Genomic DNA, 25,458 nt, shown 5'->3' with positions numbered 1-25,458 from the left:
TGTCTGTTCACTTGATGCTTAATATATCCCACCCATTGACAGGTGTCATTGTAACAATATAATCAATGTTATTCACCTCACTTTTCAGTGGTTTAATATTGTAGCTAATCAGTGTATAGGAAGTAGGGCACTATTAAAGCAGTAGTTAGAAAATGAGAAAGATTGCATTTTATAATTCCCTTAACAATACCAGATTTTTAACATTTAATACTCTGTAACAGCTTTTCCCCTTGCATATTGGTTCATTTGAGTGAATAGGTCAATTTGTGTTTTTAGACACTAATTAGGCACCTAATTAGGTAATTAGGTAGTGTTTAAAATGATCTAGTCACTACAAGCACTAACTTTTGACTTTTTTTTTTTACATTTCTAATTTTTTTTTACATTTATATCTTTTTCGTGCTACTTGGGATAAATCACATGAGCAATATAGCAGCTGAGACCTTATTACATTAATTGTATATATTTAGACAATAATATCAAAAGCATCATATCTAAATACTACATAAAAGAAATGGCTTTACAGTAATATTTGTATTTATTGGATTTATTGCAATTTTGTTTGCTCTAACATCACACTCCACGTTGTGTGCAACTGAATTTAGATGATGGTTTCATGCTTCAAATTAGTATATGAATTATTTCCTCATTTGTTTCGAAACATGTGCTAGCCCTAAAGTGCAAAGATTTTCTTTGATGACAGATAAACAAAAGAGGAAAAAAACAAACCAACAAACTTCCTCATTTCGATAAGTGCGTATAAGTCGTAGAATATTTGCAGGCTGCACAAGCACTCTAACTGTTACAGAGATGGATCAAGAATATCTTGGAGATATTGCCCTGCTGACAATAGTGACCTTGATTAGCGTCATCCAGAATGGTAATTCATTTTCTTATTTGATGCAAAATTAATAACTGCTTCCTAGAGACATCGATCTATTTAAAAAATATATATATTTCACATGCGGACATACACTTTGGATAACACACAAATAGGGATCAGCACATACACAAACAATCCTAAAACCATTTATAAGGCTATTTAAATTCACCTGACAAGTATGAAACACGGGCATTTAGTAACACTGTATTTAAACCTACCACTGCTTATTAATACCCAAAACTGTAATTTTCTGTGTGTGCACTAATCTCTATTTGCATTATGTATAGATTTGGGTCATTTCAGGCTAAATCAGGATCACCATTCAATATCCACAAACAGTGGAACCTTGGAACTCGAACTTAATCCGTTCGAGTTCCGATTTGTTAGAGAGCCGAATCAACATTTCCCATTAGAATTAATGTAAATTTGATTAATCCGTTCAAGACCCCCAAACTTACAGCATTTTAACACAAATTTTACAGTTTACTAATACCATACATGCATAAAATCATATAAAAATAATAAACACAGTGTACAGTAAATAAAAATAAAATGTCACTTCACTTTACCTCTAATGATGATGGTGTAAGTGGAAAGGATAAGAGATATTATTGTTTGCATGGGGATAGGAAACTGTTCTCCTGGCATTTAAAATGTGTCTAAAGTGAGACATAGCTTTATAATTGAACATATTCGTGGCATGATTTGTTCGGGTACCGAGGATTGTTCGTGTACCAAGACATTTTTTTCTCAAATTTTTGGTTCGACTATCGTATTGTTCGGGTAAGTGACTGTTCAAGTTCTGAGGTTCCACTGTATATGGTTTTATATACAGAATTTTTTACTTAAGTAAGAATTGTCGAGAATTCAAAGTGAATTTCTAATTTAAGACCCAAATTTGACACCATAAAAAGTTTGCTCAGTGCATGCTGACTTAACTTGTAATCACCTTAGCAAGCTGCCCTTGGTGTTTCAATGAACCAGATATCAATTTTCACAGACATTTAATTAATACAATATGCTTATAGTCTAGAGAGACTTTAGTGCTTAAATTAAATATACTGAACTATAGAATATAACTATTTTCCATGAGTTGTACTGAGAGTTTGCAGTCCTTTACTTGTCTTTTCCACATTTCGCCCTGATGTAATTTATAGTCAGATAGTGACAAGTGGTAATTTTTATCGTCTATCATGGAAACCAGGTGGTACTTAATGTTTAGCATCCCCTATTAATCTCTGTGGGAGACTGTAAAACACTCCTAGAATCCTCTAATTACTGTTTTGGATCATGAAAAAAGCCAATAATTGCTTAGCAGTAACAACAATGATTTTAGAGATTACCAACTTGACCTGAATTAATGGAGACAATAAACAATTTACATATAAAAATGCTATAAAATGGTACATACATTTTTATGTGTGTTTATACAGCATATACGCTCCAGTGCACACACTCATTCACTAAACAGCAATTTCATTCAAAGCTCACAGAATGTAATAGAGTTTTTTGTTTTTTTATACACCTCACCTAGGCAAAAATAATGGTGGTTTAGTTACATTATATGATCATACATTGCATAAGCCTGCCACGATGTACCCCATCTTTGGCAGGTCTTACTCTAGCAGCCTAATGCCTGCTCTTATGAGATTAACCCACTTACTTGCATTCTGTGACCTTTGCATGGCATTTCTGTTTAGTAAATGAGTGAGTGTGCTGGATCTTGCATGTTGTGTGAATTGGCCCTGACAGCACCCTTATAAGTATGCATGTTCAGGTGAGTACAGCCTCTTGGTTTTAAATATATATAAATATACAGTCAGGTCCGTAAATATTGGGACATCAACACAATTCTAATCTTTTTGGCTCTATACACCAACACAATTGGTTTGAAATGAAACAAACACGATGTGCTTTAACTGCAGACTTTCAGCTTTAATTTGAGGGTATTTACATCCAAATCAGGCGAACGGTGTAGGAATTACAACAGTTTGTATATGTGCCTCCCACTTTTTAAGGGACCAAAATTAATGGGACAGATTAACAGTCATAAATCAAACTTTCACTTTGTAATACTTGGTTGCAAATCCTTTGCAGTCAATTACAGCCTGAAGTCTGGAATGCATAGACATCACCAGATGCTGGGTTTCATCCCTGGTGATGCTCTGCCAGGCCTCTACTGCAACTGTCTTCAGTTCCTGCTTGTTCTTGGGGCATTTTCCCTTCAGTTTTGTCTTCATCAAGTGAAATGCATGCTCAATCGGATTCAGGTCAGGTGATTGACTTGGCCATTGCATAACATTCCACTTCTTTCCCTTAAAAAACTCTTTGGTTGCTTTTGCAGTATGCTTCGGGTCATTGTCCATCTGCACTGTGAAGCGCCGTCCAATGAGTTCTGAAGCATTTGGCTGAATATGAGCAGATAATATTGCCCAAAACAGTTATTTCCATCACTCTGGTACAAGTTGATCTTGGTTTCATCTGTCCATAGGATGTTGTTCCAGAACTGTGAAGGCTTTTTTAGATGTTGTTTGGCAAACTCTAATCTGGCCTTCCTGTTTTTGAGGCTCACCAATGGTTTACATCTTGTGGAGAACCCTCTGTATTCACTCTGGTGAAGTCTTCTCTTGATTGTTGACTTTGACACACATACACCTACCTCCTGGAGAGTGTTCTTGATCTGGCCAACTGTTGTGAAGGGTGTTTTCTTCACCAGGGAAATAATTCTTCGGTCATCCACCACAGTTGTTTTCCATGGTCTTCCGGGTCTTTTGGTGTTGCTGAGCTCACCGATGCGTTCTTTCTTTTTAAGGATGTTCCAAACAGTTGATTTGGCCACACCTAATGTTTTTGCTATCTCCCTGATGGGTTTGTTTTGTTTTTTTCAGCCTAATGATGGCTTGCTTCACTGATAGTGACAGCTCTTTGGATCTCATTTTGAGAGTTGACAGCAACAGATTCAAAATGCAAATAGCACACTTGAAATGAACCCTGGACCTTTTATCTGCTCCTTGTAAATGGGATAATGAGGGAATAACACACACCTAGCCATGGAACAGCTGAGCAGCCAATTGTCCCATTAATTTTGGTCCCTTGAAAAGTGGGAGGCACATATACAAACTGTTGTAATTCCTACACCGTTCACCTGATTTGGATGTAAATACCCTCAAATTAAAGCTGAAAGTCTGCAGTTAAAGCACATCTTGTTCATTTCATTTCAAATCCATTGTGGTGGTGTATAGAGCCAAAAAGATTAGAATTGTGTCGATGTCCCAATATTTATGGACCTGACTGTATATATAGTGTTCAAGAAGAGATTGTAGCCGCGAGAATGATGTCTATTTTCTATCAAACTGTGTCTTATCTGCACTCATGTCGCTTTAACCATTGTCTCACAACTCCTAAATTTTATGTGTCGTCTGGCTCCGAAATGCTTTAGATTTGAGAAAGGGAAGTACTCCCTAAAAAGCTTGTCATTAAAAAATTCAGTTCAATAAAAAGGTATTACAAGATACAAATTGTATCTGTTTTTTACATATGCATATATATATGCATACATTGGATTGCATGTTGTTGATCATTGATGATCATTGCTCACATATTGTGTGATTTGCTATCAGTGAGCACCAGCAAATGTAAAACAGAGCTGTATTCACTAAACAATCAATTGTGATAAATCTAGATTTTAATTACAGAATTTAGGGGCAACCTTGGGTAGCCATTTTGGACATGTTCTGCTGGGAAACCTTGGGTCCTGGCATTCATGTGGATGTTACTTTGACACATATTATCTACCTAGAGATTGTTGCAGACCACGTACACCTCTTCATGGCAATGGTGTTCCCTGATGGCGGTGGCCTCTTTCAGCAGCATAATGCATTCTGCAAACATTGTTCAGGAATGGTTTGAGGAACATTAAAAAGTGTTTGAGGTGTTACCGTGGCCTCCAAATGCCCATGATCTTAATCTAATTGAACATCTGTGGGATGTGCTGGAACAACAAATCGGATAAATGGAGACCCCACTTCGAAACTTGCAGGACTTAAAGGATCTGCTACTAATGTCTTAGTGACAAATACCACAGGACACGTTCAGAGGGCAGCACGAGGGGGACCTACACAATAGTAGGCAGGTGGTTTTAATTTTGTGACGGATTGGTGTATATGAGAGTGGGGTGTATTTTTTGCATATATTTTGGCCTTTACAGAAGCACTGCTGTTAAGAAATGCACATTCTAGGAGTACCTCCAATTTTTTTAATTATTTTTTTTTTAATGGAAGAATGTATCTTTTTAGACTTGATCTATAATCCCATTTTCTTTAATGTGCCATTTTTTTACGGCTTTTTCACTAGGAGCTGCATTCTATGACCAGAGTTAAAGGGACTCTATAGTCTCCATATAAAAGCAAGAAAGACAGGTCCCCCAGCCTTCCTTCTTGCTTTTATATGAACTTTCATTAATTAAAAAAAAAATTTCGGTGTTTTTATATTAAAAACTTACCTCCGTTCCAGCGCCGAGCTCCCCGCTAGGCCGCGCCCCCTTTTTCGTCAAAATGACGAAATCGCGGGGCCCAATGGGACGGCTTCGCGCTGCACCAATCGCGCTCTTCATAGAGCGGCATTGAATGCCGCCCTATGAAGAACCTGAGCGCTTTACCGCGCATGTGCGCGGAATGCGCGTTCGCGAGCTGAGCTGTCTGACTGACAGCTCAGCTCGCTTTCTAAAATTATCAATAAGGGGGGGGACCTACTGTCCCCCCCCGGCCCCCACCCCTGAGCGGCGGGTGGGGGCCCTAAAATTATCAATGAGGGGGGGGACCTACTGCCCCCCCCGGCCCCCACCCCTGAGCGGCGGGTGGGGGCCCTAAAATTATCAATAAGGGGGGTGACCTACTGTCCCCCCCCCGGCCCCCACCCCTGTGCGGCGGGTGGGGGCCCTAAAATAATCAATGAGGGGGGGACCTACTGTCCCCCCCGGCCCCCACCCCTGAGCGGCGGGTGGGGGCCCTACAATTATCAATAAGGGGGGGGACCTATTGTCCCCCCCCGGCCCCCACCCCTGTGCGGCGGGTGGGGGCCCTAAAATTATCAATAAGGGGGGGACCTATTGTCCCCCCCGGCCCCCACCCCTGAGCGGTGGGTGGGGGCCCTAAATACAAAGGGGGGGGACCCTAGTTAACTCTTCCCCCCCTCCCCCCCAAAAAATATCTCCCTACCTACCCCCCTCACCCTAAAAATAATGAGGGGGAACCATTAACTAAAAACCTGTAAAAAAGAAAAAATGAGATAAAATCAACTTACCATTCGATGTTTTCTTTCTTCTAAAATCTTCTTTCTTCAGCCCCAAAAAAGGCCAAATAAAAATCCATAATAACCGACGCAATTAAAAAAAAAAAAAAAAAAAAAAAAAAAAAAATAATCCATCTTCACCCATGGAGGGCTCCGCGCAGACTGAGCTCCGCAGGGCGGGGGAAGGCTTATAAAGCCTTGCCCCGCCCTGCAATTAGGCTAAGAACACTCTGATTGGTGGGTTTGAGCCAATCAGAGTGCTCTTTGTCATTTTACAAGCGTGGGAAAGTTCTTTGGAATTTTCCCACGCTTGTAAAATGACACAGAGCACTGTGATTGGATGGATTTCAAGCCATCCAATCACAGTGCTCTTTGTCATTTTACAAGCGTGGGAAAGTTCTTTGGAATTTTCCCACGCTTGTAAAATGACACAGAGCACTGTGATTGGATGGATTTCAAGCCATCCAATCACAGTGCTCTTTGTCATTTTACAAGCGTGGGAAAGTTCTTTGGAATTTTCCCACGCTTGTAAAATGACACAGAGCACTGTGATTGGATGGATTTCAAGCCATCCAATCACAGTGCTCTTTGTCATTTTACAAGCGTGGGAAAGTTCTTTGGAATTTTCCCACGCTTGTAAAATGACACAGAGCACTGTGATTGGATGGGTTTCAAGCCATCCAATCACAGTGCTCTGTGTCATTTTACAAGCGTGGGAAAATTCCAAAGAACTTTCCCACGCTTGTAAAATGACACAGAGCACTGTGATTGGATGGCTTGAAATCCATCCAATCACAGTGCTCTGTGTCATTTTACAAGCGTGGGAAAATTCCAAAGAACTTTCCCACGCTTGTAAAATGACAAAGAGCACTCTGATTGGTTTAAACCCACCAATCAGAGTGTTCTTAGCCTAATTGCAGGGCGGGGCAAGGCTTTATAAGCCTTCCCCACCCTGCGGAGCTCAGTCTGCGCGGAGCCCTCCATGGGTGAAGATGGATTATTTTTTTTTGCGCTCGTTTTTTTTTTTTTTTTTTTTTAATTGCGTCGGTTATTATGGATTTTTATTTGGCCTTTTTTGGGGCTGAAGAAAGAAGATTTTAGAAGAAAGAAAACATCGAATGGTAAGTTTTTTTATCTCTTTTTATTTTATTTTTTTTACAGATTTTTAGTTAATGTCCCCCCCCCCTCATTATTTTTAGGGTGAGGGGGGTAGGTAGGGAGATAATTTTTTTTTTTGGGGGGGAGGGTTAACTAGGGTCCCCCACCACCCCTTTGTATTTAGGGCCCCCACCCACCGCTCAGGGGTGGGGGCCGGGGGGGACAGTAGGTCCCCCCTTATTGATAATTTTAGGGCCCCCACCCGCCGCACAGGGGTGGGGGCCGGGGGGGACAGTAGGTCCCCCCCCCCTTATTGATCATTTTAGGGCCCCCACCCACCGCTCAGGGGTGGGGGCCGGGGGGGACAGTAGGTCCCCCCCCCTTATTGATCATTTTAGGGCCCCCACCCACCGCTCAGGGGTGGGGGCCGGGGGTGACAATAGGTCCCCCCCTTATTGATCATTTTAGGGCCCCCACCCGCCGCACAGGGGTGGGGGCCGGGGGGGGACAGTAGGTCCCCCCCCTTATCGATAATTTTAGGGCCCCCACCCACCGCTCAGGGGTGGGGGCCGGGGGGGGACAATAGGTCCCCCCCTTATTGATAATTTTAGGGCCCCCACCCGCCGCACAGGGGTGGGGGCCGGGGGGGGGACAGTAGGTCCCCCCCTTATTGATAATTTTAGGGCCCCCACCCGCCGCACAGGGGTGGGGGCCGGGGGGGGACAGTAGGTCCCCCCCTTATTGATAATTTTAGGGCCCCCACCCGCCGCACAGGGGTGGGGGCCGGGGGGGGAAGGAGAGTAGGTCTCCCCCCCCCCCCCTTCAACCACTATTGTGGACGGTAAGCGTCCCTGTGGGTTCGGGCTTCAGCTGTCAGCTGAAGCCACGCCCACAGCAGTGCTGACAGGCTATCAGCACACAAAGCGCGTTCACAGTGCTTTGTGTGCTGATAGCCCGTCTGATGCATTCACCCAGAATGCATCGGACGAGAGGCCTTTTTAGGGCCTCTGAACTCGGAAGTCCCTCTGGTGGCCGTCTGATTGACTGCAACAAGAGGTGTTCCAAGCTTCCAATGTAAACACTGCATTTTCTCAGAAAATACAGTGCTTACAAGAAAAAGGCTCCGGGTAGCTGTAGCACTCACCTAAACAACCTCATTAAGCTGAAGTTGTTCAGGTGACTATAGTGTCCCTTTAATACCTTAAAACGTATATGTATCTTGAGTACAGCTTAAATGCACATTTGTCTTGCATGGGATGAAACATACAGTACTGATGTTTACTTTGCAAATTCCCATTAGTTAGACATTTTTACCTTTTCTTGAGGTGTCAATTAATCACAGATTCAATACTTCTCAGTAATACACTGTGTCCAACCGGGGTCCACTCTAGAACATATAAATATTATTTTCTATTGTTGACTAGCTGCCTAGCATGGTTAGTTGTGTGTGACAGCAGCTGAAATAACAATGACTACCTAACTTTACTTGTAACTCATTTCATTAATTTAGTCAAATATATGTACATAATCTAAAATACATCTTCAGCCTTTTATGATTGTATTTGCTAAGCTAGCGAGAAGCTTCCTGATCTTATGTTGAAATCAATAGATTTGTGGTTTTAACTGACCAGTATGTCTTCCACAAATGTCATAAGACTGTGAGATACAAAAAAAAAATTCTCCTCCAGAGTCCACAGCTTAAAACGTACACGTAATGAATTTTTGCACCTGACTGCAGTGAAGGGCTGAAAACTCCTATTCTTTTTCGACAGTATTTTATTTTTCACATAACATCACAGGAATAGGGAATGATAAAACCTGTAATAGCTCCATCCCAACCAACAGGCTCAGTCAAATTACATTGATGTAGGTTATTTACAAAGGAAAAGGAAAATATATGCGACCTCTCATTTATAATCCTGTATCGGATAGCAGAGCAAAGCTGCCTGATGTACCAAGAAACACGTCTTAGCTGGACAAGTCCAGCCACAGTTAAAGTATTAACCTGGTTGTCCCGCAGCTTAAATTATGCTTGTGCAATTGATGCTGACCTATAAGTGGTGTCAACTCTTGGACATTGGATATATACTAAAACCAGAGATATTACAGTGGAGTGTGTTTTTCTATCAAATTATTATTTCTTCTATCCTATTGAGCAACGCTAGAATGTATGGTGTCTCTTTGGATTTCCAGAACAAAGGGATAAAGGACTTGACTTGAATCAAGTAAAAACCTCAGTATGGACTTTTTGTATTTATAGAGTGGGTTATAGGTTCCATGTAAGTGGACATTCTTGGGCCGAAAGTTTTGTGGACTGCCTAAAATGTATGTGATGGCTGTTTTGCATCCAAAAAGAAGCAATGTCCAAACAGGACCAACAGATATGTAGAATTACACCATTGCCACACCACCAACACAGCGGTGGAATGGATGGGAAGAATCTGTGGAGAGTGTTAGGAGTCTTGTACCAATGTAATAAAATGTTATAATTTTTCTCCTGGAATCTTTTATATGCTTAGCTTTGATAAAAGGATCTTGGATCATGTCTGAGAATGAGCACTCCAACATCTCTTTCCACTTTCTCCTGAACAGGTCCCAAGTAGACTGAGAATCAAGAGATTCCCCTTGGTGTAGAAGTAACCCAAGTGCTTCACAGAGTGCAATGTGGTACATGTGCACTAGGTATAGCCCCAAGTCCAAACGATAGTCTATGCGTCAAGCAGAAGTTTTCTTACATCATCAGTTACAAATCAATATTTATCTCAATGTAATTATTTATTTAACCGGGTTAGACACAATTAATCCAAACAAAATGTAACTAAACATTTGCACTGATGCAATCTATCATACACATATCAAGCGAAAACAGAAGCCATTACACTTAGTAGTTTGAACACCAGAAAAAACAGTCCTGATTTTTAACTCACAAAAAGCAGAATTAATTTAAGTAACTCTGTCTTTAATTGGTTTGGTACCTTAGACAACAAAGTCAAATGCGTGGGAAACATGAGAGAAACTGCTATGTTTGTGAATGGGTTAAGCCTTCCCCTTTTTCCTCTAGTGGCTGTCTCACTGACAGCCGCTAGAGGCGCTTGCGTGATTCTCACTGTGAAAATCACAGTGAGAGCACGCAAGCGTCCATAGGAAAGCATTATGAATGCTTTCCTATGTGACCGGCTGAATGCGCGCGCATTCCTTTATTGCACAGTCTGTTTAATTTTGAATTTCTTATCTTCTGCTCTGTAAGTAGCGTTGTAGACCCAGCAGGAGCATTGTGTGTGTGATTAAAGTTCAATTTACAGAGCAGGAGATAATAACTTCTAAAGCAAATTAACATCTAGTTAAAAATTAAACCTTTTTTTCTTTCACGCAAGTGGTGTCAGTCACAGCCAGGCGAGGTGTGGCTAGGGCTGCATAATCAGAAACAAAAGTGATTTAACTTCTAAATGGTAGAGAATTGGGCAGTGAGACTGCACAGGCATTACCTTTACATCAAAACTGCTTCATCTTTATCTGATTTCCCCCCCAGGTGCAAGTTGCATAATGATATATCAGGAGCTTCTAGCTACAGTAAATAGTGAAAATATGCTTTTATTGCCAATGTAACAATCAAGATGTCAGGCATCTAATGTAAAGCAGCATTTTGATTTCTCCATGTAGAATTTCTTATACCCCTTCAGGACCAGGGTTACGGAAAACCTGAGCTATGTTAATAGTCCCAACATGCCATTGGTCCTGATACTCAACATATAATACATACAGAACAATACAATAGGTGGATCACACTTCTGGATGCATCTGTAAAATACACAAAGCAATATAGTGTAATATTGTCAGTACAAATAATGTATAAACGGGACTTGAAGTCAGGTACTCACAAACCCAGAGCCAAATCACAACATATGGCTCTCATGGATAGCGCTGTGGGACTTTTCTTAAGGATGTCTCCTTCCTATTTCCAGATTACCTTATGGTTGTTCTGGATGAGCAGAAGTAAAAGCTCTACAGGTAAGATTATATCTCTTCAAAGATAAAACTTTATTGCTCCACAATTTGGAGTTAAAAACTATATAAAAATCATCAAATGAACAAAAAACTATAAAAAGATGCCAGTAATAGCATATAACTTTATGGCTCTATAAGTCCTAGAAAGAGTCCTGCCAATTGGCAAAGAAGTCCAAAATAATAACGCGTTTTGCCCCGTACCAGGGACTTCCTCAGTCGGTTTACAGTGCTCCCCTGCGGCTCGGCGTCTTAAGTTCCTCATTGCTTTCACTTCCGGGTTCCGGCTATTGCACGCTCGGAATACAACGTGCGTTCCAATTCCGATGGACTCTTAACATAGTTTGTAAGATGAGTTAATTATTTCAAACAAGGTTTCTTACACAATTTGATTTTGTATTACAGTTTCCTTTGCATTCAAAGTGGAAAATGAAAGCAAGAACCAACAGTCCAAGATATTCCAGAGGACAGGTTGTCCGGCTTTTGAGAAAGTTTACACAGCAAAGTAAGTTTGAGGGATAATACATGTTGTTATATTTGGGAGCACTGTAACGTTAAAAATGAATATATCTTTATTGTTCCTTTTCTAGTGTAGTTTAAAAAAGTCAGAAACTTACCTTTTTTTTTTTGTCAATCTTTATTTTATTGTGCAAATCATGAACATAGCAGGCTTGTTGCGCCACGACAGCGGTACAAGCCCAATTTAAGCATACATGAGGTAACAGTGCCGTGGTATACAGATTTCTTGCACATTTTTGTGGATGTAAGTGAATACATGGTCATCGAGTATGTCTACTGAAAATAAGCAGAAACCAGCTAACTATCAAGTGAGAGTGTTTTCTCTAGGTTATCTCTCGCAAAACTGAAAACATTAAAACGATGAATAAGCTAAACATAACATTGGCATTAATTAAGTTGTCCATCGTTGGACATATGACATTGAAACAATGTGAGAATAATATTCGCAGGGCGCTTAGCTGCGGCATATGATGGGTGAAGCTGATGTGGCTGTGGGGGGCAGTAGTTGTCCGCATATCGTAGGTGACCTAAAGCTCGGTCCTGGAACATAATGATGCGCCATGCATGGGCGTGCATGATATTTGTTCTATGCTGAAGGGAGCTGTACTGCGTAGTGTGGGCCCTGCTGTATAACCCTAAGATGAGCTGGTGGCCCTTGCGTTCTGTCTACCCTGTTTCTGTCTATAGCGAGTAGTTTAGTGTCCCCTTGAGCCGGTCAGGTAGCGCCTGTAACCCCGAGGGGAAGCTCAGGTGGGGCCATAGATAAATGGCGTGAAAGTGCCTTTGGATGCCTGTAATAGTGTGGGTGCTCCTGAAATATGACCAAGATTCAATACGTTTAAACTTGTTTAGGAGTACAGTGAGTAGCGGGTCTAGTGTATATGTGGTATTGCATAAGAAGCCATTAAGCTGTAAGAGATTGTGTGCACAACGTATGTCAACATATGCGTGAGCAAGAAGTTATTAGGCACATTCTAGTGAAGTTAGTGAAGAAGAAGAAATATAAAAATAAACTATTTCCGTGGTTGCAAGATTAACACTTAAAATGTTCTCAACTGTAACATGTGTAGAGTCTTATGCAAATGGTCGACGGTGGGGGGCATGCCCTAAAGTGAGTCCCACAGTACCGGGCTCCAGTTCATGTAGTGGCTGCCGCATATGGGTTTGCAGGTGGTCGTCGAGGGAGAAATTCCGGTGCGGCGGCTGCGTTCCTCCCTAGTGTGCGCGTGGGTCCAGCTGTGTCTGTCGCTGTAGTGAGCGCAGTCGTGGGGAGGTTCAATAGTCCTAGTGCCTCCGTGGCCTTTTGCATGTTATGGACCATGTGAGAGCTGCCTCCTCGGTCAACCAGGAGGGTGCGCCCTGGTCCCCAGCGGTACCGGATTTGGTGTTGTCGTAGGAGGGATGTGAATGGGCCCAGGGATCTCCTCCACGCCAATGTCCCCCCTGAGAGATCAGAGAAAAAGGAAAGTGCCATCCCCTCAAAGGTAAGTGTCGGTTGGCCTCTAACTGCTGCCATGATTGCTTGCTTGTCACTGATGGATTGAAACCGAACTATGAGGTCCCCTGTGGCGGTTTGTGGGGCTCTTGCAGACTTTGGTAGGCGGAATATGCCATCGAGGGTGATCGCCTTGGCTGTTCTCGGGGTCACTAGCGTGGTGAGAAGCCTTCTGGCCAGATGTGGTAGTTCCGCCTCTGGGACGGAGTCCAGGACTCCCCTAAGTTTTATGTTGTTCCGGTGAAGTTTATCCTCATGGGAGGCAAGTAGCTGCTCGTGGAGCAGGGTCTGCTGCTTTAGGCCATGTACTGCCGCTTGTAATTCTGCAATCTGTGTTGTGTGATTATTGGCGGTGCCTTCCACAGCTCCCAGCCTGACTGTGACAAGTTTAAAATCTTCCCTGAGTAGGGCCACATCTGCAGCTATCTTTCTATGGTGGTCTGCCATGAGTTCCCCCAAAGCCTCCATAGTAACTGGGGTGGGTGCTTTCATGGGTGGCTGTGCCTGTACCAGCGTTTGTACCTGTATGGTCTCGGGCTGTGAGGGGTCCCCATCCTCTCCTTCAGAGGTCCCATCCGAAAAATCGGAGCATCCGCCATGCATAGCCGCCATGTGCGCTCCGGTTGCGGCCTGTGCCTGCCGCCACAGAGCCCCGATATCCATGCTCTGTCGGGATTTTTCGGCTTTCGCCTTTTTCGTTTTCCGACCCATTGAGGATGTGTGGGTCTCGATGGCTGTCTGGAGAGGTGATTTGATCCGTTTGCTCGTTTGTATAGGGGGTTTGTCGGCTAAATTATCGGGAGCCCCGCTACCATGCGACCGTCCGCTTTGCCCGCTCCAGAAACTTACCTTTAATCAAGCACCAAGCCAGTCTCCTCTGTGCAGCTTCTAAGCCCATCTGAGATTATTAATAGAAACATAGAATGGGACGGCAGATAAGAACCATTCGGCCCATCTAGTCTGCCCAATTTTCTAAATACTTTCATTAGTCCCTGGTAGTGATGTCCCGAACTGTTCGCCAGGAACCGTTCGCCAGCGAACATAGCTTGTTCGTGGCGAACGCGGCGGGCGAACATATGCGATGGTCGGTCCGCCTCCTATTCTTCATGGAGGTGGGAGGGCCTGGGAGCGAGGGTCTGCTGCTGATTGGCTGGAATGTGTCTGCTGACTGTGAGGTACAGGGTCAAAGTTTACTCAATGATGACGAATAGGGGGCGGACCGACCATCGCATATGTTCGCCCACCGCGTTCGCCACGAACAAGCTATGTTCGCCAGCGAACGGTTCCTGGCGAACAGTTCGGGACATCACTAGTCCCTGGCCTTATCTTATAGTTAGGATAGCCTTATGCCTATCCCATGCATGCTTAAACTCCTTTACTGTGTTAACCTCTACCACTTCAGCTGGAAGGCTATTCCATGCATCCACTACCCTCTCAGTAAAGTAATACTTCCTGATATTATTAAATCTTTGCGCCTCTAATTTAAGACTATGTCCTCTTATTGTGGTAGTTTTTCTTCTTTTAAATATAGTCCCCTCATTTACTTGTGTTGTGTTGATTCCCTTTATGTACTTAAATGTTTCTATCATATTCCCACTGTCTCGTCTTTCCTCCAATCATGATAATATCTCTCCAGTCTGATGATTCTTATAGAAAAGTATTGTAGACCCACGGCGCGTTTCTCTTTGAGAAGCAATAACTGCATTTGGCTTCATTTTAATGAAAGATATCCACAATGACTATTAAAATTATGATTTTTTTTTGCTTTGTTTTTTTTCTCTTAGTAGAATTATAACTAACGACGCCTTTGTTTTCCCCAGCCAAAACTGCATAGATGCATACCCTACGTTTCTTGCGGTGCTGTGGTGTGCCGGGATATTTTGCAGCCAAGGTAATGCATATATATCTTACCTGTAAGATGTTACCATTGAACAGAACTGTAGTTACACAACCTTCTTAATATTCTCTTTTTCGGCACTATATTCAAGTAGTCATTGTTAAGCTGTGATCTGTGTTAAGTTAAGTACACCTCCCTCCATCACGTCTGTCTTTGTATACATTTTATATTCTTCTTCTGTTATCTACTTCAACACGTTTATATTTTATCTAGCAATTCTCATCACCTCCATCGGCTATTATGACAACAGTCTTAATACCTTCATCAAAAATTACCCACTATAACCTGGTAGTATCCATACATGGCATATTAAATGACAACACAACTGTGTCTAGACAGTGAACATACTCAAATGAGTTAGAGAATATTGGAGTAAGACACTTTCATACAAGGTTAATTCATTTCATTTGCAAGGTATTTAAATGGTGAGAAACATGTATAAAATGGTGTGGGGTATGGGTGTATATCTCTGATGCCTGGGTATACACATTATTGGCAGAGAAGAGTTTGTTTAACACTGGTTCTCAAACCGTGGACTGTGAACTAATATTTGTCATCAAAACCTTCATTGTAGTTCTCAGGATGATGCAAGCAATGCCAAATAAATGGAGTGGGCATCGGCAAGGGGAAAAATACAAGATCAGGGGGTTGACAACCTTTTTTTTAAAAAAAAAAAATCCCAGCACTTAGGGAGCATATATTTTTTTTTTGTCAATCTTTCTTTTATTAAAGGCATATAAAATGGGGTACGGAAGAGAAATTGGGGGAAATGTACGAGTGATTTACAGTATAGGGTTGATACATCAATCGGCAAGATTACGTTACATTTCCAGAATTGCGATGCCTCATTTTGAAATTTTTGTTGTTAAACTTTAGTTTGAAAATACAAGCTAGGGATCGTAAGATCCGGTTGGCAACATGCTAAATTATTATAGTCAGACATTTGGTAACACATGGGTAGACAGTAAGCTGCTCACAAGTTAAAGAAACACTTTGCTCCATGAGGTGCATATATTTGATTATCACCATTTTCTACAGGTGGTCTCATCAAGCTAGGTAAACCGCCCTAGGTCACAATTGTAAGAGTTGGCTGGAGACACACTTGAGTATCACATACTTTAATCATATGGCCTCTCAGTGTAAACAGGAACTATAGGCAAACGACCCTAGGCTCCAAAATTGCTAAGCAGTTATGGCTATGGTTAAACAGGCTAAATAATTAAGTCTCAAACCTAACCTGGTGTGCTCTATGGCTGGGTAGCAACAACATCAAATAAGTTACACATTTGGTAGCTAAATCCCTTCGAGCATATAGGTTGAGCGGTGCCAGCTGATATTAACATGTGATTACCAAACAGCATCAAGTTAAACAAATCAACCAAGCTCAGCAGGATTATGTTTAGCACTATTAATGTTTGTAGGGCAAACGTGTAGTAGATTTTTGTGGTGTATTCAATCTAACCACTAGCTTACTGTCTCGTTAGATTATGGTTTGTATATTCAGTGCTACGGTGTCTAAAGGATGCATGCTATGGTAGTAGGCAGCATATATATGATGGAGCTAGTGGGTACCCTGCGCCTGCATGATACAAGATAGGTATACGCTGACAGGTTAGGTTAACTTTTTGGCTCAGGAGGCCCATTACCTTTTGCTAACATAAAGGGAAAGCAAGCTTATAGAGCTGCCGCTGTGTATTGCCGCTAGCAAGACTAAGTATATGGTTAAGTTAAGTTACGTGGGAGGTGGCCTTTGTAGCACTAGGCGAATATATAGTTACATGAATGTGAGGGTGTCCCAAGTCCTGCGTGGTGTCTAGGCTGGGAGCCTAGATGTGGGTTGCAGGGGCGCTTCACCCGATGCCACTAGTGTGTTTTGGGATGTTGACTGTTTCCTGGCCCATCGTGGTGACCGTATCGTTGTGTCTGTCCGGGCCCGCCAGGCGCCTTGCTCCCCGCTTTGCGGCTCTCCCCCCGTACTTCCTGGTTGCCCGTCGTCCAGGTGTCGTGTGTCTTCGGCCCGAGGCCTTAGCAGGGGCCCTTGCCACATGTCCATTGACCCCATCAACAGGGTCATGGGCCCAAGGATCCGCCGGAGCTCGGCTGTCCCCCCGGGTGTATGGGTGGCGTGGGAGGGTTACCTCCAGGTGAACCCCCAGCTCGGAAGAGGTGTACACGGGCCTGGTAATGGCGTTGTCTCCCCGTGCGGTGAGGTGCGTCGAGCGGATTGCCCAGGTTTTGCACAGGAGTGTGCCCGAATAGGCCCTTGCCTCTGCTCCTAGTCGGCATATGAGTTTTGGCGCGGCCCGTGCAGGTAGCTTCAGCCGCCTCCCATTCCTGTCTGTGATGGTGTGCTGTCTCCTCAGCCTCGTCTGTGGGTGCGTTGGACGTTGAGTAGAGTTCGCCGGGTGGGTTTTGTGGTTTGCCACAGCTGTTGGCAGTTGCTGTTGCTTTGGCCCGTAGACTCCACGTGTCTGCTGGCTGTGGCTCACCTTGTGTTTCGCTGGAGCTCGCGGTGGTGCCGGCTCTGTGCGGGTGAGTGTCAGCTGCTTTGCAGGTACGTTTGTGTCTGCCAGTTGCTCCCTGGACGACAGCTTCATCCAGAACCTGGCGAACAGCTCGTCCAGTTTAGCTTCAAGCTCCGCATTCCTTGCGGGCCAGGTGCACGTGGTGGCGGCCATGTTGTCTCGCTTCATGTCGTTCCGCTGTTCGCCATGCGTCTCAGCTGGCACAGTCGTGGGTAGGTTGCTTCTTTGCGTTGGACCGGGATAACCCCCGCCGGTCCCGGGGGGGGGGGAGCAGGGCATCTGTTGGGCCGTACCTCCAGTGTCTGGGCGAAGAGAGCGGCCGCCTCTCCCCATTCCCATCCCCCGCAGGCCGCGGCTTTCCATTCTGGGCGTCTGATCCGTTGAGCACTGGTTGGTGGCTTATCCTGGATTCTTTAGGCTTCAACTTAGTGAGTTTTTAACAAGAAATTGGCAAGTACAGCGGGAGCCCAGCTTTTCTGCGACTTCTCAGCTTGCTGGCTTGGCCCCGCCCCTAGGGAGCATATATAAACTGTGCAGTTTTCTACATATAAAATGATATATTTTTATAAGGGAGTCTTTTAGTAGAATGGAATAACCAACTCTTTCAACATATATTTTGTTTTCCTATTATTCTTAAACACGAAAAATATGATCTTAGGAGCTACACCTGATTTTCTAAAGGAAATACCTTCCAACCCTCCGTTGTTAGCCACTCCAGTGTTACTTAACATGTGCTGACATGATAGACATAACGATGGACAAATCACTAAATACATATTCCAAAATTGGTTGCAAAAGTATGAGAAAACTTGGGTGCCTTTTATATTGTCATTATGTGTCATTTTTCAACTGTTGACCGTGACAAATGCCACAAAATCCTGAGATGTTGCTATAATCATAATGTTTTCAATTGGTCACAAGGCCCAAAGAGTTGGTCCCATGGCCCAAAGAGTTGAGAACTACAGTCACAAAGACCCATACAGGGCCGCCATCCGGGGGTGACAACCATGGCGGTTGTCACGGGCCCGGCGGCCCTGGGGGGCCCGGACTGCTCTAGCACTCCTGGGCCCCACTTTCCCTCCCTGCACACATAGATAGCGAATATCGCTATCTATGTGTGCAGCCGCGGGCCCCCGGCTCCCTGTTACCGCAGAGGGGGCCCAGGCAGCACACAGCTTCTTCTCTCTTGTAATAACTCTCGCAAGACCCGGTTGCCATGGCAACGCTCCGCGGGTCTCGCGAGAGTTATTGGAACAGAGGAGAGAAGAGAAGCTGTGTGCTGCCTGGGCCCCCTCTGCGGTAAAGGGGAGCCGGGGGCCCCCCCACCGGACCACCAGGGATCATGGAATCTTCCCCCTCCCTGGACAAGGTAAGCAGGGAGGGGGGAGAAACCATTTAATTGAATAAAAAATTTAAAAAATTTAAAAAAATTTAAAAAAATTTCCCCCGTCCTCTGAGTCCCACCGGGTGGCCCATGCACTTAGGGCCACCCGGAGGGCTTGTATCAGCAGGGGCCCGGTCGGGCGCTCTTTCCCCCCACGACCGGGCCCCTTGCTTTCCGGCAGCCGGCTGGGAGGGAGTGAGGATGGGGGATCCTCACTCCCATCATCCTCAGGCACCACACTGGACCCCAGGGAATCCACCCTCCAGCAAAAGGTAGGAAACTGGAGGGTGGGTTTAACAATGTACATTTTACATGTGTGTCAGTATGTCTGTGTGTCAGTATGTCTGTGTGTCAGTATGTCTGTTTGTCTGTGTGTCAATATATCTGTCTGTGTGTCTGTATATGTCTGTTTGTCTGTGTGTCAGTATGTCTGTTTGTCTGTGTGTCAGTATGTCTGTTTGTCTGTGTGTCAGTATGTCTGTTTGTCTGTGTGTCTGTGTGTCAATATATCTGTGTGTGTCAGTAGGTCTGTCTGTGTGTCAAAATATTTGTGTGTGTGTCAGTATGTCTGTCAGTGCATGTGCATGCATGTGTCAGTCTCTGTATGTGTCTGTGTGTGTCAGTATATGTGCCTGGATGTGTGTCAGTATTTCTCAGTGTATATGGGTGTCAGTGTGTCTGTCAGTGTGTGTGTGTGTGTGTGTGTGTGTGTCAGTATCTCGGTCAGTGTATGTGCCTGTGTGTCAGTATTTCTGTCAGTGTATGTGTGTCAGTATGTTGATCAGTGTGTGTGTCAGTATGTCTGTATATGAGCCTGTGTGTGTCTGTCAGTACGTCTACCAGTGTATGTGTCTGTGTGTGTCAATATATGTACCTGTGTGTCAGTATGTCTGTCAGTGTATGTGCCTGCTTATCTGTATGTAGTCAGTGTATGTATCTGTGTATCTGCTTGTGTGTCAGAGTATGTACCTGTGCATCTGAGCCGCAGCTTTATATACAAATACACCCCTCCATTCAAACTTCAACACTACATACAAGCACACTCCTACATTCAAAAACAAACACTACACATAAATGCACACTTGCATTCAAACTCCAGTACCACATACAAACACATTAACACAAACATACTTCATACAAACACATGCTTACATTCAAACACACAAAACAGTGCTAAATACAACCCTGCAAGCATGGGAAATTGGTAGAGCCCCACCTGTCAAAGCATTGTTAGAGTTGCACGACAGATGGGGTTCTACCTTTAGTCCAATCTTGCAATTGGGTGTCCCAATAAAATGCATTCTATTTAATGCCGCCACTGCATTGGGATGGATGCCGTGATTGCATACCAGGGAGTGAGGGGCGACGGCGGCAGGGCCCAGGGGGCCCAAGCAAGGGATAACCCAGGGTCCAGTCGTTATTAAAGACGGCCCTGCACACACACACTGCATACACTGACACAACACACACACTGCATACACTGACACAACACACATACTGCATACACTGACACAACACACACTCTGCATACACTAATACAACACACTCTGCATACACTGACAACACACTCTGCATACACTGACACAACACACTCTGCCTACACTGACACAACACACACTCTGCAAACATTGACACAACACACACTCTGCAAACACTGACACAACACACACTGCATACACTAACACACACACACTGCATACACTAACACACACACACTGCATACACTAACACACACACACTGCATACACTAATACAATACACACTGCATTCACTAATACAACATGCACTCTGCATACACTACACACTAACACACTCACTGCATCCACTATACTGACACACACTCTGCATTCACTACACTAACACACACTCTGCATCCGCTACACACTAACACACTCTCTGCATTCACTACACATTAACACTCTGCATTCACTACACTAACACACACTCTGCATCCGCTACACATTAAAACACACTCTGCATCCGCTACACATTAACACACACTCTGCATTCACTACAAATTTACACACACTACATTCATTACACTGACACACTCTGCATTCACTACACCCTAACACACACTCTGCATTTATTACACCCTAACACACACTCTGCATTTATTACACCCTAACACACACTCTGCATTTATTACACCCTAACACACACTCTGCATTTATTACACCCTAACACACACTCTGCATTCACTAAACTATGCACACACTCTGGATTCACTATACTGACACACACTCTGCATTCACTACACTAGCATACACTCTGCATTAACTGTACACACAGCATCCACTACACAAACATCCTGTATTCACAGTACACACACTACATCCACCATAAATTGAAACACTCTGCATTCACTATACACAGACACTGCGTCTAATACACACACTACATCCACTACAGACACTCCATCCACTATACACATTTCATATAGTACATACAAACACTACATCCACTACACAAACACACACTACATCCACTACACAAACACACACTACATCCACTACTCAAACACACTGCATCTGCTACACAAACACACACTCTGCATTCACTGCACAAACAGTATCTAATACACACAAACACTACATCCATTACACACATTCTAATTTACTTCCACCATACACACCACATTCAGTCCTGCATCATTGTCAGCGGACTAGGTAGGGCGTGGGCGGGCCCGGGAGGGAGGGGGGGGGGCCCAGACCTTGTGCTTTGTCAGGGGCCCCAAAATTTCTGATGGCAGCCCTGGACCCATATATGGATCTGCACTGGAGATAATTTGCATGGGCAACTAATAGCCGTGACAGTTGCTGCCACATTCATTCTTTTCTTGTCCATACCAAACTAGTAGCTAGTCATAGGGAGCTTCAATACTTTTCGCACCAAGTTTCTTGTGTCCTTGTGATTCTATAGCTTCCTTCTCATGTCAATGACCCTTTTACATCCTTCCTGTTTTCCACATTTCACAACACATCTCTTTCGTGTCACTCAGTTCCCGGTATTTTTCATTACTCTTATTGAAAGCTATTACTTAATTCTTCCTTCCACGTTACTTATATTTATTACCTCTAAACCATTCTTATCTCGTTTGCAGGTCCAGCGGCCTTTGCTGGCCTCATGTATTTATTTGTTCGCCAGAAATATTTTGTTGGATATCTCGGAGAGAAGACACAGAGGTATATTTCCTATGTTATATTGCATTTCACTGAAATTATGCAAATACAATTTTTGCGTTTTGATTTAAACATTTTTAGATAAAATTTATATACATGCTTTAAACGTATAGGTTTTGGTATACAGAGGTTTTGGTAATCACTTTATTCATTGTAGTTTAGTGATATTAATGTTTAGGAATATGTGGGAAATGTATTTTCCCAGTTCAGTGGTCCATCGCATAAAAATTTTGTTTGTCTTGTAATTCTAAATATCGTCACTGGAGGCATCAGGAGATAATTCAGCAATGCACAATCCATTCTATGACCCTTATGTGGACCTTCTGTGTGGACCAATTTTACTAAGCAATAAATGTGTTTTCCACAGAACAGCAAGTAAACCATTGGGCACTATCACACATAAATTGTTCAGTAGACAAATGTTTTATGTTACAGAGGAATGAAAGAATTAATTAGCACAGCTAATGGCCAAATTTTAATTTTAATGAAATTAACAAAGAAAAGAAAAAAAATCACTTTTCGGATGAAAATTTGTTCATATAGTTAATTAAACTTGTCTTTAATTACAAGGAGGGAGCTACACCTCATGGATGAAATTGAATTTGTTGTTATCATTTTTGATTTTCGGGGAAAATGATTAAGACGAACCAAATCGTCTGTCCATTCACAAATCTAGTCTGTACATCACGAAATCATTTTGGTATACTTTCCACCAGCACTATGGGCTTCCATAATAGTATATACCGTAGCACCCACATTAGCCGAGTGTATCCCTTTGTGCTTGTTGAAAGATGAACATGACCTTTTTCAAATGACAACTTGCATACGGGTACTCAGATAATTAGAAAACATTTAAATTTGCTTTTAAAAATTATTTTGGGGAATTTTTACGATTACTAAGACCCCACCAGATCTTTTCAAAAAGTACAGACAAGTACTGATAAGAGCCCTTGCTTAAAGGAGGACAGTACCCACTTTCCAACAAGTATAACTAACACATAGGAATCCTATAAGTATTTGTTTTAGAGAATTAACAGAAAACCGTTTTGGAGTTGGGATACTTAGTGTCGCTACTTTATGGGATTCTTCATACCCAAAATTTCAGATCTATTCTTATAAATGTTGTACCTTTTTCTTGGGATGATATTGGCCATCTAGTATTATGGGGTAAATATATGCAAATTAGGAAATTAAAAAATAAGCGATAACATTCCACAGACTTTAAATATATTATATTATATATATCTGAATGCTAATTATTATTTGATCAAGGATACTTCACCTCACTAGATGTAAGGGCTTATCCATTTTTTGCATTTTTTTCAGTAACCATTCGAGTGGGATATTTAAAGGGACACACTGATCAAATAAAAAAAAAAAACTGTTTTGAAAAAAGGACACTGTATAGTAGATGAAAATGAAAACTTGCATGCATTTAATTATGCATTTTTTTCATTGGGGGTATATTTAAAACCAGCTTGCAAAAGCTGCAGATCTGATGCCTGAAGCCTTTGCAAGCCCTTCCCTAGCAGCCCAGCCCAGACTTGTTGTGGCTGTCCAATCACAGACTTTCCAATGCAGCTCAATGAGAAATCTTTGCAAGGCAGGTGCTCTGGGCAATTGCCTGCTTCTTGAGTTTGGCTTTATTGAGCTAACCAAACCAGGAAGTAACACAACAGGTAGTCTGATTAACAGCCAGAGGGTGTAACAAGGTTAACTTATAAAAGTACACATTTCTAATAAAATCTGCACTTTTTGTAAAATGAAAAAAAGAGGACACACTCTTCACATGTAAAACACTTTGGAAAGCCCGCCTGGAATGTCTAGTTAAGTAATTAGGATTGATATACACTGCTTACTTTCTGTGGTAAACAAGTTATAAGATAATTTTAAAGGTATACAGTTATAATTTTACAAAAAGTTGTGGAGTGATATAAATAGTTAATCATTTTAAAATGAATAGCAGTTTTTCTGCCTATTTTCAAACACATATCTAATAAGGGATAAATGATATAAGTGTGATATAAGGGTTAACTAATCTCAATCATAAAACTGTAAAACATAGAATTTAGAAAACATGTTAATACAATGTTATTTGTATTTGGAAAAGTCCATTTCTTTTCCATTGTTACAGTTTTGGCAATGGAGTTTTAAAATAAACCTTCTAAAGATAGAACAGAGGGCATCACAAATATAATGTAAACAAGTATAAAAGATGATACATACATATTTTAACAGGGTGCTACTGATATATCCAGGTATACACAATGCAAAAAAAGATCAGAACAGGTTTTGTTTTTCTACAAAAAAAAAAAAAATACAAAAAATCTCCAATGGTCTACAAATGCTATATAAAACATAATATGAAAAATTGTTTTTAGTTATTATACATTATGACTATAACATTCTTGGAGTAAAACAAGTTGATAATACTACTAAATGATAACCACTTTTGCTACCTCCTCTGTTTCAGCACACCTGGATACATCTTTGGAAAACGCATCATATTCTTCTTGTTCTTTATGTCCCTTGCTGGCGTCCTCAACTACTTCATCACGCCGTTCTTTGGAGACAACCTGCAAATGTACATTAAAACCTTCAGTAGCACTCTCTCACCTCTGCTTCTCATACCTTAACTGTTAGGCTGAAGCTACGACCCGGAGCAATGATAAATTGTGTATTATAAAAGAAATAAAATACTTTTGTCAAATAGCATCCCTATAGGATTAGTGTTCTAGTTTAATATGCATGTAAGATGTTTTACACAGTATTTAAAGACTGATGATTATTTTTTTTGCTTTAAAAGATATTTCAGGTGTTGTATTTATCAATAAAAGCACAATTAAATTCACTTACAAGACTATACAAATTAAATCATAAGATATTCATTCGTTGAGAAGAAAAAAAAAGTAGAATTACCTAAATTTTGAAGGGTTGCTTCAACCAAAAACAGTGTTTTAACCCCTTAAGGACCAAACTTCTGGAATAAAAGGGAATTATGACATGTCACACACGTCATGTGTCCTTAAGGGGTTAATAAAGCAATGGATGGAGTATCCTGTATAGGAAGGAAAGGAAGGGAGGAAGGAACACAGAGGCCAGGTTCTACCAGCATGCCCAATCCTACTCCAGTAACATCTCTCCCCATCATTGGTATTAATGGTTGTCTGTCACCAGCATTGTG

At 42.4% G+C, this 25,458-nt stretch overlaps 1 protein-coding gene across 1 annotated transcript; it reads left to right on the top strand.

The window, feature by feature from the left end:
• Positions 1–751: 751 nt before the first annotated feature.
• Positions 752–25,048, top strand: ALOX5AP (arachidonate 5-lipoxygenase activating protein). Its single transcript, XM_063444874.1, has 5 exons — positions 752–880; positions 11,678–11,777; positions 15,107–15,177; positions 22,196–22,277; positions 24,748–25,048. Exons 1-5 carry the CDS (start codon positions 811–813, stop codon positions 24,908–24,910), a joined length of 486 nt encoding a protein of 161 aa, XP_063300944.1. The 5' UTR covers positions 752–810; the 3' UTR covers positions 24,911–25,048.
• Positions 25,049–25,458: the final 410 nt, after the last annotated feature.

Source organism: Pelobates fuscus, chromosome 1 (genome assembly GCF_036172605.1).
Source record: "Pelobates fuscus isolate aPelFus1 chromosome 1, aPelFus1.pri, whole genome shotgun sequence".
In the NCBI taxonomy this organism is placed as follows: Eukaryota; Metazoa; Chordata; class Amphibia; order Anura; family Pelobatidae; genus Pelobates; species Pelobates fuscus.
This window is presented reverse-complemented; position numbering and strand designations above follow the sequence as displayed.

What these genes read in the sequence shown, in the direction of transcription:
- ALOX5AP (XM_063444874.1), top strand. Translation starts at nt 811, where the DNA reads ATGGATCAAGAATATCTTGGAGATATTGCCCTGCTGACAATAGTGACC. An exon ending in GAGAAAGTTTACACAGCAAA is followed by an intron (nt 11,778 to 15,106) that starts GTAAGTTTGAGG and finishes TGTTTTCCCCAG; the next exon opens with CCAAAACTGCATAGATGCAT. An exon ending in CTCGGAGAGAAGACACAGAG is followed by an intron (nt 22,278 to 24,747) that starts GTATATTTCCTA and finishes CCTCTGTTTCAG; the next exon opens with CACACCTGGATACATCTTTG.